Source organism: Colias croceus, chromosome 8 (assembly GCF_905220415.1).
Source record: "Colias croceus chromosome 8, ilColCroc2.1".
In the NCBI taxonomy this organism is placed as follows: Eukaryota; Metazoa; Arthropoda; class Insecta; order Lepidoptera; family Pieridae; genus Colias; species Colias croceus.
In genome coordinates, this window is record NC_059544.1 from 1,908,990 (window position 1) to 1,924,436 (window position 15,447).

Genomic DNA, 15,447 nt, shown 5'->3' on the forward strand with positions numbered 1-15,447 from the left:
TATGGATGGGGTGCTAAAGTGCACTTTTTTTATACCTAAAATTTAAAAAATTATTAAAAAAAAAACTAAAGGGGACCTAACGAAAAAATTGTGGGACCTTAAAGGACCTAACGGGGACCTAACGATCAAGGTCATTTTCGACCACAGAACAGTAAAAACTAATAGAAGTGCTATAATGTCATAATTAGTATGAAAACCAGTGTCGCCAAACCCACACATTTAAATCGATAGTTATACAGTACACTACAAGTAAACTATGCCTTTGATTGGACAGCTTAATTTGAGTAAAAACTGACTTAGGTTATAAATTCAGCATTTCAATATGTACCCTAACGCACCCTGTTACGGTTTATTTTAATATAACATCTCTAGGCATATTGGCTGTTTTGTTTCTCTTTGCTCAGAAATTCCAAATTCGAAAACATTCAGCTACTCCACAACAGAGGGCGTTAGTTTTCGATACATATGACTTTGAACCTCAACACATAAAGATAAGGTTGAAATTTGTATCACTCTACATTAATGACATTAACTTGATGCTATGCTCTAAGGGATGTCAGCCTTGTTATCGATAATTCACAAATAAATATTTTTTTGTGCATTTTTTTTGCTTTCTATTATATGAGTACAGTATAATGTGTCACATTTTGGTGTATGTTTATAACTACTAAGTACGTCTTTTCATATTATTATATTTTAATAAAAAACGGAATAGAATAGTATAAATCTATATTTACAAAATACAAACAGAAATTATGCATTATTTTAAATCTTGGAACTGCCGTAGGTTTGATGTATCGGTGGCCTTTGTTAGACTGCTTAGTGCTGTACGGCATCCAGTTAACTCGTCACGTTGCATTTATCCATTTCTCTTTTAAATTAGCCTCTTTGGAAAATCTATAAATAAATAGGACTAATGAAAGCTAAGGAAAAATAAAATAAAATTTAATATTTTATAGTGATTGTCTTTTCTAAAGTATCGATACTGTCGATATGCGCCACATGCATCACTAATCCGACATTCGTTTGTTTATTGCAATAATATTCCAGAAAGTCTTGTTTGCTGTTCAATCTATATTAGTACTAATTTCTTATGGATTAAGGTTCATTTTGACTTAATATTTTTATAAATTTTTGACAAATTACGACAAGCGAATTTATAACATAAAATATATTTAAAATAAATTAAAATAAGACTTACCGATGGTATGAAATGCCTCCATTGCTGATATTATTGTGTCTGCTATCATTTTTGGTCTCTAATACAAAACAACACGTCCTTATTAATGAATAAATATGGAAAAAAGGTTTGACAGCTGACAACCGACTCGAATATTTTTCTGCGCACAACTGAGAGCAAGTTAGGTGATCTTACCTTACTAGTGACACGTGGGCCACGCCCACATCACACTTCTATTAGTTTTTACTGTTCTGTGTTTTCGACCCAAAATTCCATAGATGGGGTGCTAAGTTTGCACTGGTGTACCCCTTTTTGTAAAAAATTGTAAATTGACATTTGACATATTGTTATTTTTATTCTATTGACGTTTGTTTTATTTACAAAATCTGGCGATAAAATCTTTTAAAATTTAATTAAATGTATGAATAACAAAATGGATTATAATAATTGCTGTAGAACTTGTTTAGGCAATGGAAAAGAAATGAAACATATTCATACCGTTATATCTATTGCAGGAGAAGATGTTCGTCTCACCGATATTTTGCAAAATTTTTATAACTACAGGGTAAGGAAGTTTTCATTCAATTCAATTTGGTGTACTTGCTTTATTAGTAACGAAATTAATGTCGTTTTATTCCGTTTCAGATATCAGAAGAAGATAACTTCCCAGAGAACATCTGTATAAATTGTGTATACCAACTTACTATAACTTATTCTTTTAAAATTCTCATTGAATCGAGCGCCAAAACTTTATCAGAAAAAGCCAAATACTATACAGATTCATTAAGTGGTGATAATTATAACTATTTATCAGAAGATGACCAGGAATCAGAATCACAGCTGTACCAAAATACTCAAAAAATATCTAATAAGAATGAAACTAATGAAGGCAGTAAAATTTTAGAAGAAGCTATAGAAATATATTGTGTAGAATGCAAAGCTAAGTTTACTTCAACACAATTGCTAAGTATTCACTGTTTAAACACCCATGAAATTAAAAATACAGTTGGCAGAAGTTGTGAATATTGTAGTGAAAAGTTTGAGGATTTCCGTTCCTTGATTATGCATAGAAAACTTCACTTACGTCCATTTATATGTGAGAACTGTTGGGCGGGTTTCTACACAGGTGAAGATTTGCAGAAGCATCAGTGCCAACCGAACCCAAATAAAATTAAAGATAAGCACAACAAGGAGAAACTATTACGGCAATGTGATCAGTGTGGAAAGTCCTACCCTCCAGGATATATAAGAATCCACATGCTCACACATAGCAATAATAGAGCCTATAGCTGTAAATACTGTCCCAAAAAGTTCAAAGTACCAGGTAGCCTGAATTCACACATACTATGGAATCATAAAAGGACTAGAAATCACAGGTGTGAAGTTTGCAACGCAACTTTTATTTCATCCAGTTCTCGTAGTTCACACATACGAAAGAATCATTTGAAAGAAACAAAATATGCTTGTGAGAGCTGCGGTAAACGATTTTTCTCTAAATCTGAGTTGCAACGGCATTCTTTAACTCATACTGGTGTTAAGAACTTCCATTGTCATTTGTGTGATAAATCATATCAAACTAGATACGGCCTGAATGTACATTTGAAATCACACTCCCAAACTCAATCTGGTTTGATGATGAATTTATAAGATCAAATCATTTTTATGGAGTACAAAGTATTATTATGATCTCATCATTTTGTATATTATGTATTTATGGATTGAAAAAATGTGTAGCTGTACTTTTGTGTTTTATTTGGTAATTCATTCACAACTTTCAGTATCTTACAGTCAAATGAATTACTACATACTTCCTCAAATTCTTCATGTATTATGAAATGACCTGAATGAAATTAAATGTAGCTTTTCAATGGTTCCCATTTCGAAAATAGATGTTGTATGCTTCAGACTGTTTTGAACAATAGAAATAGAAATTCTCTTAAATAGCTCCTTCTCTAATAGTCTCATATTTGACTTTTTCTTATGCATCCTACAAATTATACAAATGCAAAAATTGTTAAGATCTTAGATCATTTTAAGGTTAGGATTGACATACGTATTGTATTTTTGTTACTTGTTTACGAAAAACTACTGGACGGATTTTGATGATACTCGAGTCTGATTTTTAAGGAAAATACATTTCATTCATCTATACTAATATTATAAAGCTGAAGAGTTTGTTTGAACGCGCTAATCTCGGGAACTACTGATTCGATTTGAAAAATTATTTCGGTGTTAGATAGCCCATTTATCGAGGAAGGCTATAAGGATAAATATCATCACGCTACGACCATCTGGAGTGGAGACACGGGGGTGAAACCGCGCGGAGCAGCAGTTTGTTATATTATGTGTTCTATTTTAGGTATTTTACAGTGGCAACATAATATAGACAAACTTATGCTATAATCTAATAAATAAAACAACAAATACAGGTACATAAATTTATTAAACAATGAAACGTTAAACAAGTGAATTAAATCTTTTAAATCATACTTTGAACTATATTATAATTGTAACAGACTATAAAGCAACAATTTACTTACAATAATGTTAATGAAAATGTGCAGAAATTTTGAATGATATACAGCCTCCTTGAAATTGAATTGAACCTTACTAATAACATTTTTTTATAACAACCATACAAAAAGAAGATACCTATAAGTTTACACTATTTTTAATGCCTAGTTCCAATAAGACACGAAATTAATTTAGAATATTAAACTTTAAAATTGACATTTTTACATTAAATTACGTTATTAAAATAGCAAGTTTCAAAACCTACATTCGTAATATTTTTTTATCTATGGGCACTTGATGAGCGTAGCATTTATTAGTTAAATAACATATTAATTAATCTTTTATAAAAAAATCTCTCTATACTGGGTCATGGGTGGGCAAAACTGAATTCTATATTTAATAATTATTATAGTAAGTATATAAAACATATCATTGTGATCATGGGCATAGTCAGTTGAGAAAAATAAAATATTAAAAAGAAAAACATACAAAATAAAAGCAAATTTGAAATTGTCCTTTATGGAGCAGTAGAAAGTTTAAATAAATGAAAAAAAAAAATGTTTAGAAGTAGTAACAAAAAAGAAGTGAAAGAGATAAGTGACTTTTAATATTTTAACGTCTACGCCTATGATTTTGATAATGAAATGATCATTCTATGAAAATAGTCAATGCTGCTTAACACGATAAATTTATTTAACATTTTGTATGGAATGCGGTTCTTTGATGTCCATGACAGGTTGCTATATAAAAATATAAAATTATCACATATTGGCCAGTCAATAATACTATATAATATAATTATACATATTTACATTAGGCAAGCAATGCCCAAACCGTTTGTGTCACAACTGAAATCTGAAGTCCGTTATATTCGAGTGTAACCTGCAATCGAAATTAGTCTTATTATTATTATAAAAAATGTCACAAAAATAATTTTAGATTATAATATTTTTTCACATGCCTTTAAGTTGGTGTGAGTGAGATAGAATATTACAAACAAGCAATGTGTGAGTAAGACAACATGCACTTCGCCATTATATCGTTTTTTTGGCGCGAATTATATAAAAATGAAAGGTTCTCTATGTCTGTGAAATTAATAGTAACAGATATACTTAACTAAATTTATCATATTTCAAAAAGCTATCAATCTAAAATGTTTTTAAATACAGTTCGCTTATTTTTAATATCTTAAAGTATTGATAAATAACCTTATTACATGGAAAAATTATTGCATGTCTAATGTCTATTCTATAATTCAAAAATATCCAATATACTTTTTATGTGCTCTAAACTCAGTTCATACCTAAAATTTATACATACGATATTCCTTAACATTACTGTTGTCAACAGCATGACATACCTATTTCAAAGAAATGTTATACTATTTTAAAAGAAACAAACTTGAGATGAATTCTGATTATTTGACCGTAATATTGTCGGCAAACATTGCAAAGACTTTTACAATGGTTTAATAAGATGTTATAAAATTATCCCTATAAAAATCTAAACAAAACATCTAATATAGGCTATCATATTATACTCAATAAACATTAAAAACGAAATCTAGACTAAATGTAATGTGAATAAAATAACACCACAAAACCAAACACCCTTTTTCTGTATTAAATTACAACAACAAACTACAATTAAATCTATTTGTGTTATAAATAAATAATGTGTCCAAGGATAAGACACCATTTTGAAATAGAACATGAAAAATAATTGTGCATATAAGATCAATTCACAATATTACAATCCAAATTAATTAAACAGTGATAAGGCCACCGCTTTTGTACTCTCTTTTCTCAAAACAGTTGTATGGATTCCTATATCTACATTTTTAGGTGAATAAATAGCTAACAATAATCTCCACACAATATTTCACTCCAAAACTAAGTCTAGCGCTACACTACCATGCTATAAAATACCAACGTGCCTTAAAAATTCATATCTAAGCCAATCTGATACATAACTTCCTCCATGTCCTGTCTGTTATTCTCCGTTGTCGTGGCAACCGGTTCTTTTTTATCAATGGACAGGCCGAGGATAACCCGCACTTGGTCGGTGAGGTGCGGGGCTGATATCACTTGGTGGTAGATGCCTTCCGCTGTACTCAGTATTTTGTCAACATCAAGGCACATAGATAGGTCGTTAACGTGCTGAAAAATTAAATTTGATTAGTTTGTTGGTTAGGGAGAGGTATGCATTTTATTTGATGACATGTACAAAAAAATATTCAATAAATTTAGATGATGAATGGCTAAATTTCAATAATTGTTCTGATATCCCTTAATAGGGCTAAACAACATAGTTTACTAACAGTATACAGTTTACAACCGATTTTTTTAATTTTTTAGGTTCACAAACAATTTATTAATTAAACATTGGTCAATGTATAGTTTCTGAGGAGCTGGTTTACAAACATTTTACTCACATACATATAATGTTAATAATATTGGGAATCTTAGTTGGGAATGAATTAAAGACAATTGCGTTTTTTTTTTTGTTGTAATAAAAAAAACAACATTTAAAGCCTTTAATCCCTTTTCCAAAAAAACAAAAGCCATCTACAATCTATGATACAGAGCCTCAAATCACTTTTAAATGTCAAACACACGTCACAGATAATCAATAGCCCAGAAGATTCTTTACATACATACAAAATTCTTTGGACGGAAATTCTATTGAAAATAACAATAACATACACAATCAAGTAGTATGATTGATGAATTGAGAATATGTTGTAAACAACAATAAGCCACTGTTTTACACTGATAAAGTCTAAGATTGTATCATGGACAAAATCACGATAAGATTAAATATTTGACTTTTTAATTTAGTTTGAACTTACAAACTAATTTACTTCAATTATATTATGCTATTGAGTTGGAATACTATAGTTCTTTAACTTATAATTTTAAAGTGTAAAGTGATTTAGTTAGTATTCTATTTATTTTATATTATTTTTTGTACAAATATTGGGTAGAACCTTTTTCATGTAAAATTTTTAATTCAGAAGTTTTTAAAGCATATTATAATGTACACACAAGTGTCACACGAGTGAATTAATGATTTTGCTCCTTCAAATACTCTTTGATATTAAAACTTATGATATAAAAAAAAAACCAGTACCTTTAATATTTCAGTAAATCCATAGTCCCCACTAATAAGGACATCTTTTTCAGCATCAAGTATGGCAACACAAATAAATAAATGGAAATTAGCACATGGCAATCCAGTCCATAGCACCTCCCATAGTCTGAAAGTAAATATAACTTTAAATTATACATAACTAGCTTGAAAACCTGATAAATTATATAGTAAAACCTTCCTCTTGAATCACTCTATCTATTAAAAAAACCGCATCAAAATCCGTTGCGTAAAAGATTTAAGTATACATAGGGACAGAGAAAGCGATTATGTTTTATACTATGTCAACAACAACAACATCAAGAATAAAAAAATATAGTTTTTTTAACATTATTCTTACTGGTCTATGGAAGTGACCGAGAGATGATACATGCTAGTTCAATAGTTCAAACTTTCTAAATCACAGGACTTATCAAAATTGGTAAGTACTGTAGCCAGAATTTTTTTTTTTTTACGTAAGACTATTTTTGTGTGAAAAAGTAACAATCATCCATCCCACCATACATCTGTTTTATAAATATAAAACATTCATTTTATCTATACTAATATTATAAAGCTGAAGAGTTTGTTTGTTTGTTTGACGCGCTAATCTCAGGAACTAGTGGTCCGATTTGAAAAATTCTTTCGGTGTTAGACAGGCTGTCTATTGTCTGTTATAGCCTTATTTATTGGATATATATCATCATGCTAAGATCAACAGGAACGGAGCAATACGGGTGCAACCGCGGAGCACAGGTAGTAATATAATAAAATCTTGATTACTCTGTCTCAAACCCGAGACAAATCCAACAAACTGTTCAGTTGTTCTTGAATTATAAATGGTGTAAATAATATAAATAATAGTATAAAAACCTCATAATATCCCGATGCGAGAACTCCCGTTTGAACCAGACCAGCAGCCATCGGAAGCAAAAGTACATATTTCCAGAGTCCTTGGACGCTAGGTGCTTGGCAAGGTCTGGGCTTGCGAAGGTCAATAGTTGTTGTAAGTTGAGGAGTTGCTGCTTCATACCGGCTTGGTCCATGTCGAAATTTGACGCCTGGAAATAATTAAATATATTATTAAAAATAATAAGTACGCTACAAATTTAGAACCTCCGTCCATCATTGGAATGTTGGTTGAAAAATAAACTTATTAGATGAAATCATACGAATCATGTCGGCGATGGGTATAAAAATGACTTTACACCAACAACTCTATTATATACTTATTGCTTAAGAATACATTACGCTTACTACACTTTCATTTTTACGATGAACAAAAATTAAAATTTAATCAATCAATCTCGTGATATTTTTCTTCTTTTGCACAGATAACAAAAAAAAAGTGATTGAAAAGTGTAAAATCTAACAACAGGATAAAATACTCACAATCCGCTCCATAAACCCGGCGAAGCACCAAAAGCTGTCCACTTCGTTGCCCAGCAACAGCAAAAGTGGCGCCAAAATATCGCTCATGCCTTGCACATAGCCCAGATCGAAATTATACATGACATACGTCATCAAAATATCTTGCAGAACTATCAAATTGGGATTATTATCCCCTGAATAGAAAGGATGTGTCCGATCAGTCCTATTTACATCTTTTTCCACTAAACTCTTTCGTTCCCTATATTCACTGAACCGCGACTCTTGTTTATCTGTTATGGATCGCCATTGGAGTTTCATAGAGAAATATTCTTCAGTTTTTTTCTTTTGTAAGGCACGAAGTTCCGTGTTTGTCGCGTTCCATGGGTAATAGTCGAGGAGGTACTTCCATACTGAATGTCTGATTGAATGCGCGACGCCCTGGAATGTGGAATATTTTCTATTGCAAGGACTGTAATTTATGGCAAACGTGGTATAAATTATCACGTAGCCAAGGAACTCAAAATTATGACAAATAATAAATATTGTAAGTGAAAAATAATAATACATAATTCTCGTAAATTCTGACAATTTAAAAAATATTTAAAATGAAAAATAACAATCCATAATTTTCCTTAAACTTTTCACAAGAACTCTGATTCAACATACAATTTTTGCAAACTCATCACATATCGTAAAACACTTCTAAACAGAATGAAAATTCTTGTAACAAAAATACATGGGTACAATCGTCATATACTAGCATTACGCAGAGGAAATATAAAAAAAAATACCATAAGATCTACATCATTACCAAGCAAGACAGACTCTTTTCTTATCCCAGGCGAAGTCAGGGCAACTAGCTAATAATCAAAATACTCACACCTCTGAATATGAGTTGTTTAACACCGTCAACCTCTAATATCCTTCCGTCTGTGTCTTGAAGTCCCTCCCACTTTTCAGTTGATAAGGGTGTACCTCTGGAACATTTATCTATTGCTTTAGCTATGGTATTTTAGTAATTTATTAGTACTAAAGTAATATTATTTGAAGAGAATGTTTTACAATAGATATTTATATTAAATACATATCGTTTCTATCAACTTATAAACTCAATACTTTCAGAAACACCAGCCATCATAAAACAACCCCACTTCCTAGCACCATTTCACTATCATAAAACAAACAATTCCCTGTCATTATTTGCCACTCACCTGGGTATACAAGGCCTTGGCGGTAACGTGGGCTTAACACTAATAACTTCATATTCCTCCGCTCTCGCCACCGTGGTCGTATCCTCTAATGCGCTCATACTGCGCGTCAGTAGATCCGCCACCTCCTCAGACACATCTCGCTTGCCATTTAGATTCTCATTTCCGTAATAAACTACGAAATCAAACAAGTTTTTTAATTGATTTAATTGATTGGAACACTTTTTTAAAAATACTATGATATTTTTTTGTATTAGGAAGGACATTTTTGACATTCTGACGCTAATTACCCGTTTGTGAGGGTATGTGAAAAAAAAATTTATGTTATAATTAAAAAAAAAAATCGTGTATTTTGTTATCAATGATATAAATTTTAAAATGTTATAAATTAAAATTTTACTAACAAAAGACACATTAGTAAAAATCGATATTTAATTTTTGGATAATAATTAATATCGCACTTACGAATTTACGATCGAATCAAATAAACTAACTAGGTATGTATTTTTAAATATTTTTTTACCGAAATCGTGAATATCATTTGAATCATAAAATAACCATAAATAATTAAATAAATCATGATAATATATCCAGACCAAAACGAAAAAACATCAAAAAATACCTTACCTATATCAGTAAGTTTCGAAAAAGCCTCCATAGTCGTTTCGTAGGGTCGTTGCTTAAAATTTGACACGAGATTCCATACAACATCAGTTGTATTTTCTGTGAATATATCCAATTCGGCAAACGATCTATTCAGCACTTGCGACTCATTATTAGGCTCGACGACCACATACGTATTTCTATCGTGCCTAGTTTTCGCTGTCTTCACATGGTTCTTGAGATACGCGACGAATATCTCCGCGTTTCCGTGTTGGAAATAGAATGTGTTCTGCCAAATGCCTGGCTTTGTGGAGAATTGCATCTGCTGGCTGTTCCTAGTGACCTTGAATGTTTTCAGTTCGTCTAGGGGTATGCGTACAATACGAGCGCGGGCGGCAGCGTAATCAGACGTCATATTGCCGCTTAGAGTACGTTGGCGGCGACCTAATAAAAATCATTTCTTGTACCAATTTTTGCCTTGGTAAAGGAGCATAGACGATACAATCCTCATTGCAAACTAAAGTGACGTCATGTTACTTATTAGTTCTCACGTAACACGACGTAACCAAGCCTTTGAATGTTATTATTTTAGTACCAAAGAAATTAATCTTTGACTAATTTTATTATTAAAACAGACAAATTAAAAGATATCGCGTGAGTTATTGCTTAATAGTTTTATTGATAAGCGATGAGTCAGACGTTCTGAGGAATAAAAGCATCATAAATATAGTGATATTGTAATAAACAAATATTATAAATAGCACTGAATTCATGTCAAAGTAATATGCATGATTTAATTATTTATATTAATTGTAACACTGAAACTGTGTCATTACACCTTATGTAGCTTTATTAATATCTCTTTAATAACACATTTTAGTATTTTTTAATTCAAAATTTTAAATTTCTAAACTATACACATAACTGAGTGGACCTTAGTATTACTTCCAAATTTGTATTACAAATTAATAACATTTAAAATAAAACACAAGAATATACTAACATTTAACTTTTAAACAATTACAAATTTTTGAATGCAGTGGAATAAACAGCTGTTAAAACATAGCACAATATTTTATCAGTAAACTTCGACAATATTACGAGTTTTTCAAAGATAAAACAAGAATACAATATTGTATTATTTCCAGGAATATAGATAGGAATGAAAGTGAATCATAATTTTTGATACATAATATTTACTACCTATTTATCTAATCATTAATTCTAAATTCTATGAATTAAATGCTTTATATGGAGGTTTAAATAAAACATTTGAAAAACTATAAGTTATCAGTTTTAACGCCTCAGCCCCCGGACACACTCACAGGTGTTGTGGTCTCATTGGGCCGCTCGGTGGTCAATGGGCTAATTATTATGATTTAACTACCAGATAATATGTATGAGTGATATCTTTATTTACAGACTGCAAAACATGCATGAACTATTCAGATAATTTCGATAAAAAAATGAACATGCACTCTCACATATACACAATTCTTAATTAAATTATATAAATATTTAGATCATCTGTTCTATGATAATAATACCATTTTTCTTAATATTGCATCAGCCATGTGGCAGCCTGATTGATACATACCAACAGACTTGATACAACAAATATTCTTTCTTAAACCTAACAATTTATTTTTACCAAAACATTGTTCAAAATATACACAAAAACCTAAATTCACTTTTGAAACACAAAATAATAAACAACTTACCGATAGTGTGAACAACAGCCCATTCTTGATCTTGTGTGTCCGAATCAATGGTGATAAGGTCATTAGGCCTCCACTCGATGCATTTTGTGCCATCACCATTTTGCACAATACATAGCATTCCAATGGAATTGAGGTCGGATATTGGGCGGCCGATGCTTGCTTTGAGTAGCACTCCATCTTGAGTGAACAACTCCTAAAATATTGTATTTTCTTTAGTTTTACGCAAGTATTATACATTAAGAAATTAATGACTTTCAAATACAAATTCAAAAATTCTTTATTTGGAACAAAAAACAAAGTTTACACAAACTTAAATTACAATGAGACCCATAAAAGCATCATTTTAAACATTGGGATGATAATTTATTTAATAAATCACAATATTCAATTTAAAATCCATAAGTCTTTAATATCTAAAACATTGTTGATGCAATTGCAGTTTAAATTATAAAAATAGTACAGAAAAGCTATATCTATTTTAAAATTAAGACTTTAACCATGCCCCACATAATCATTCCTTGAAAACATAAAAACAAGGTTAAGGAAAGTATAGCATAAAGCAGAAATGTGTAGTTTGATTATGATGATGATTCGGAAATAAACTCTTTTTTTTATAATCAAAATAAAAAAAAATTACCATATTTCATCATCTTAGCAAGAGTATCATGATAAATTAAAAGTGACTTTATCTCAAATTCAATATTAACCATGGCAGATTGATTCTGATCAAGATAACTCAATCGCCACTGAATTATTTTTGTGTACAAACAATGTGTGAACAATCAACATTGTAAATAAATAACTAAAGCTACTGCTGCCTTATTACCGACGCTATTAATAATTCACATAAGTACTTCATTCATGATGATGTAATGGGTTTCGCTTAGTTAGGAAATAAGTAAGTTTTAAGGAAAATTGGATGCTTAAAGGCAAATTTGAAGGTCGTTCAAATTAGAAAATTTATTTGAAACAATTAAGTAGGTAAACTTACTTTACACTGTTCTGGTATATCTTCGCTAGAACTACACGACATTTTGACAAAGAACAACAATCATAAAATTTGAAACAATCACACTAAAACCAAAAGGAAATTTTATAAATCACGCCATTACAAAATATCCAACGCGCAAAAAGTGGTGTAAACAACAAAGCACGATTTTCATTTTCAACAAGAATGTAAAGATGAAAGATTATAAAATGACAGGTGACATTTGCCTGTTTAACTTTTTAAGGATAATCTCTATTACCAATGAGCCAAGCATTTTTTGCAATTTTTGATTTTATTGATTGATTTTGATTGTTTGCTCGTTACCATCTTTTATAATAGGTAGTAAGAATTTTATACATTCTTATGAATATCAAACCGAGTCATGAACATACAATATATACTCTGTGATGCTTAACATGCATAATAATATGTAAAGAGTGCTCTCGCTATTTTTATTCTGCTTCGCCTTGAGATTTTCGGTTTCGGCGTGCGGAGCAAAGCGGCTATAAAAAACTACGCATTTTATAAGACCATGTTATGGCGACTGTATACTGTGTCTGTACATAATGTTTACCGCTTAGGTTTACCCTTCTTGGGTTTACCCAGTCCTATGCATTCAGTTAAAAAGTATAACAAGAATTTTAATTATTATGGAATAAAAAAAAAACCCGACTGCATATTTCTATATCACAAAACGTAAAAACAAAGCTGTTCTGTTTTTGTTGAAGTGAAGTGAAAAAAAATTTAGTGTAACATTTTTTCGTTACGCGTGATATTATTCCGTTACGCGTGATATTATTCCGTTACGCGCCATCTTTTTCTTATCTCAACCACGCGTGATTCGACGTATTTCTGTAAAGTTGCATATAGTAAATCATTTTTTGAAAAATAAAGTCTACATAAAGAAGTTTCACTTCTTACGTGTGTACAGTGTACACTAGTACATGCACATATTTTTTGAAGTTATACTTAATTTGGCGCGATGGAGAAAAATGATGAGAGTGGATTTTTACGATGCGCGTGCACACCGACACCTAAATTTAACAGCATGAAGTTAGTTCTAGTTGGTATTAAAATTGATAACCATGTTCAAGTTACTATATTCTAGTATTTTTTCCATACGCTAAAGAAGTATAACTTCTAACGCGTGTACATAAGTACACACACTCTTTTTTTACTGTTCTGTGTTTTATACAGTACCATCTCGAATACCATGCAAGGCACCATGCCATGTCTATTCAACTACACCTACAATCAAAATCCATAAATTTAAACATATTACCTATTGTACGGGAGTTGATCTGTGACATATCACATACATACATTCATGCACTCAAAATACCCTCTTTCCTTATGTGTAATGAGTTTATTTAAATACTGTTTATACGTCTTATAACCTTGTTTATACTGGGTCAAACATAATCTGATTTATGCTTGTGATTTATGTAACAAACATCACAATGGCTGTTTTCCAATTACAGAGCATAATTGCGACTCTGGCGCACAACGCCGAATTATGCTGATGCTTTAATTGGAACGTGAAACGCACCAGCAGGTTGCGCTAAGTTCAGTGTTGAAAAAAAAAATATTCATAGAGTTAGTAATAACCTCATTAATGTGCTCATTAATTTGTAAATAAAATCCATACTAATATTATAAATGCGAAAGTAACTCTGTCTGTCTGTCTGTCTGTTACTCAATCACGCCTTAACTACTGAATCAATTTGCATGAAATTTGGTACAGAGATATTTTGATACCCGAGAAAGGACATAGGATAGGTTTTATCCCGTAAATCCTACGGGAACGGGTTATTCTTTGAAAACGTGGGCGAAGCCGCGGGCGAAAAGCTAGTACATAATAATTGGTAGAAATCACAGGTTGAAAACTATTTACGGTTATTTTAAGTAAGTAATTTGGATTTTGATTATTTCATTAACATTTTTTTCAATATTTGTAGTTTCATCCATACTTAATTTTTTTTAACACAATTTGAATTAACTTTGATTATTTCGAAAAAACTACAATGAAACGAAAGCTTTATTTTTTTTCCCACAATTAATACTTACTAACGATAAATCGATTAAGTACACGCATCAATTCACGCGCATTACTTTTAAGAGTGCTCGATTGTGCGAAGCGTTGCTGTAGTTGGAACATTCAACGTTAAGCATTATGCCGCATAATGCGCTCTAGTGCTTTAATTGGAAAACACGGATTAAAATACGATAAGATAATTAATTACTATCGTTAAATCAAGGATAAATAAATATTTTATCCGTGGTTTACAGTAATTACTTCATTATGCATTTTGTCCTTTATTAAATTATTTATTTTGTCCTTTTGCGATGTCGCGCTACGTATCCTCATATATAATTACTATTACAGCATATTAATCATTATTCATTATTTAATGCAGAGAGTAAGCCACCATTTCATGTCCCTAGTCACAGTCACAGAGTAGTATTGCGGCATAGTAAACTAGCTGCTCCCCGCGGTTTCACCTCCGTGGCTCCACTAATGTTGGTCTTAGCGTGTGATATATTATAATAGCCTTCCTCGGTAAATGGGCTATCTAACAGCGAAATAATTTTTCAAATCGGACCAGTAGTTCCTGAGATTTGCGCGTTCAAACAAACATGCTAGTTTAATATTTATATTTCCGGACGGTTTCCGTTTGACAGTTTCCGGACGTTACAGTAATGTCACTGTCAATTATTGTCAAATCACAAATG

The 15,447-nt window shown here is 31.2% G+C and overlaps 2 protein-coding genes across 3 annotated transcripts; one reads left to right on the forward strand and one right to left on the reverse strand.

The window, feature by feature from the left end:
* Positions 1-1,533: 1,533 nt before the first annotated feature.
* On the forward strand, positions 1,534-2,919 carry LOC123693616 (zinc finger protein 699-like). The gene is made up of 2 exons (XM_045638800.1): positions 1,534-1,745; positions 1,826-2,919. The coding sequence occupies exons 1-2, from the start codon at positions 1,602-1,604 to the stop codon at positions 2,825-2,827; spliced, it is 1,146 nt and encodes a 381-aa protein (XP_045494756.1). The 5' UTR covers positions 1,534-1,601; the 3' UTR covers positions 2,828-2,919.
* Positions 2,920-3,604: 685 nt separating this feature from the next.
* LOC123693607 (TBC1 domain family member 15) lies at positions 3,605-12,912 on the reverse strand. 2 transcript variants are annotated; one of them, XM_045638788.1, is made up of 10 exons: positions 12,718-12,912; positions 11,727-11,919; positions 10,030-10,449; positions 9,406-9,577; positions 9,075-9,171; positions 8,216-8,632; positions 7,697-7,884; positions 6,827-6,953; positions 5,668-5,853; positions 3,605-4,576 (listed from the first exon to the last, which is right to left on the reverse strand). In XM_045638788.1, exons 1-10 carry the CDS (start codon positions 12,757-12,759, stop codon positions 4,508-4,510), a joined length of 1,911 nt encoding a protein of 636 aa, XP_045494744.1. In that variant the 5' UTR covers positions 12,760-12,912; the 3' UTR covers positions 3,605-4,507. The 2 variants fall into 2 exon arrangements, with proteins under 2 accessions (XP_045494744.1, XP_045494745.1); XM_045638789.1 differs by having other exon boundaries at positions 5,631-5,853; positions 12,718-12,911.
* Positions 12,913-15,447: the final 2,535 nt, after the last annotated feature.

Bases quoted from the DNA above. Each gene is read 5' to 3' on its own strand.
- LOC123693616 (XM_045638800.1), top strand. From the start codon at position 1,602: ATGAATAACAAAATGGATTATAATAATTGCTGTAGAACTTGTTTAGGC. The intron at 1,746-1,825 runs GTAAGGAAGTTT...ATTCCGTTTCAG, and splicing joins AAAATTTTTATAACTACAGG to ATATCAGAAGAAGATAACTT.
- LOC123693607 (XM_045638788.1), bottom strand. From the start codon at position 12,759: ATGTCGTGTAGTTCTAGCGAAGATATACCAGAACAGTGTAAA. The intron at 9,578-10,029 runs GTAAGGTATTTT...TTGATTTCGTAG, and splicing joins TTCGAAACTTACTGATATAG to TTTATTACGGAAATGAGAAT. The intron at 5,854-6,826 runs GTACTGGTTTTT...TTAATTTTTCAG, and splicing joins GATTTACTGAAATATTAAAG to CACGTTAACGACCTATCTAT.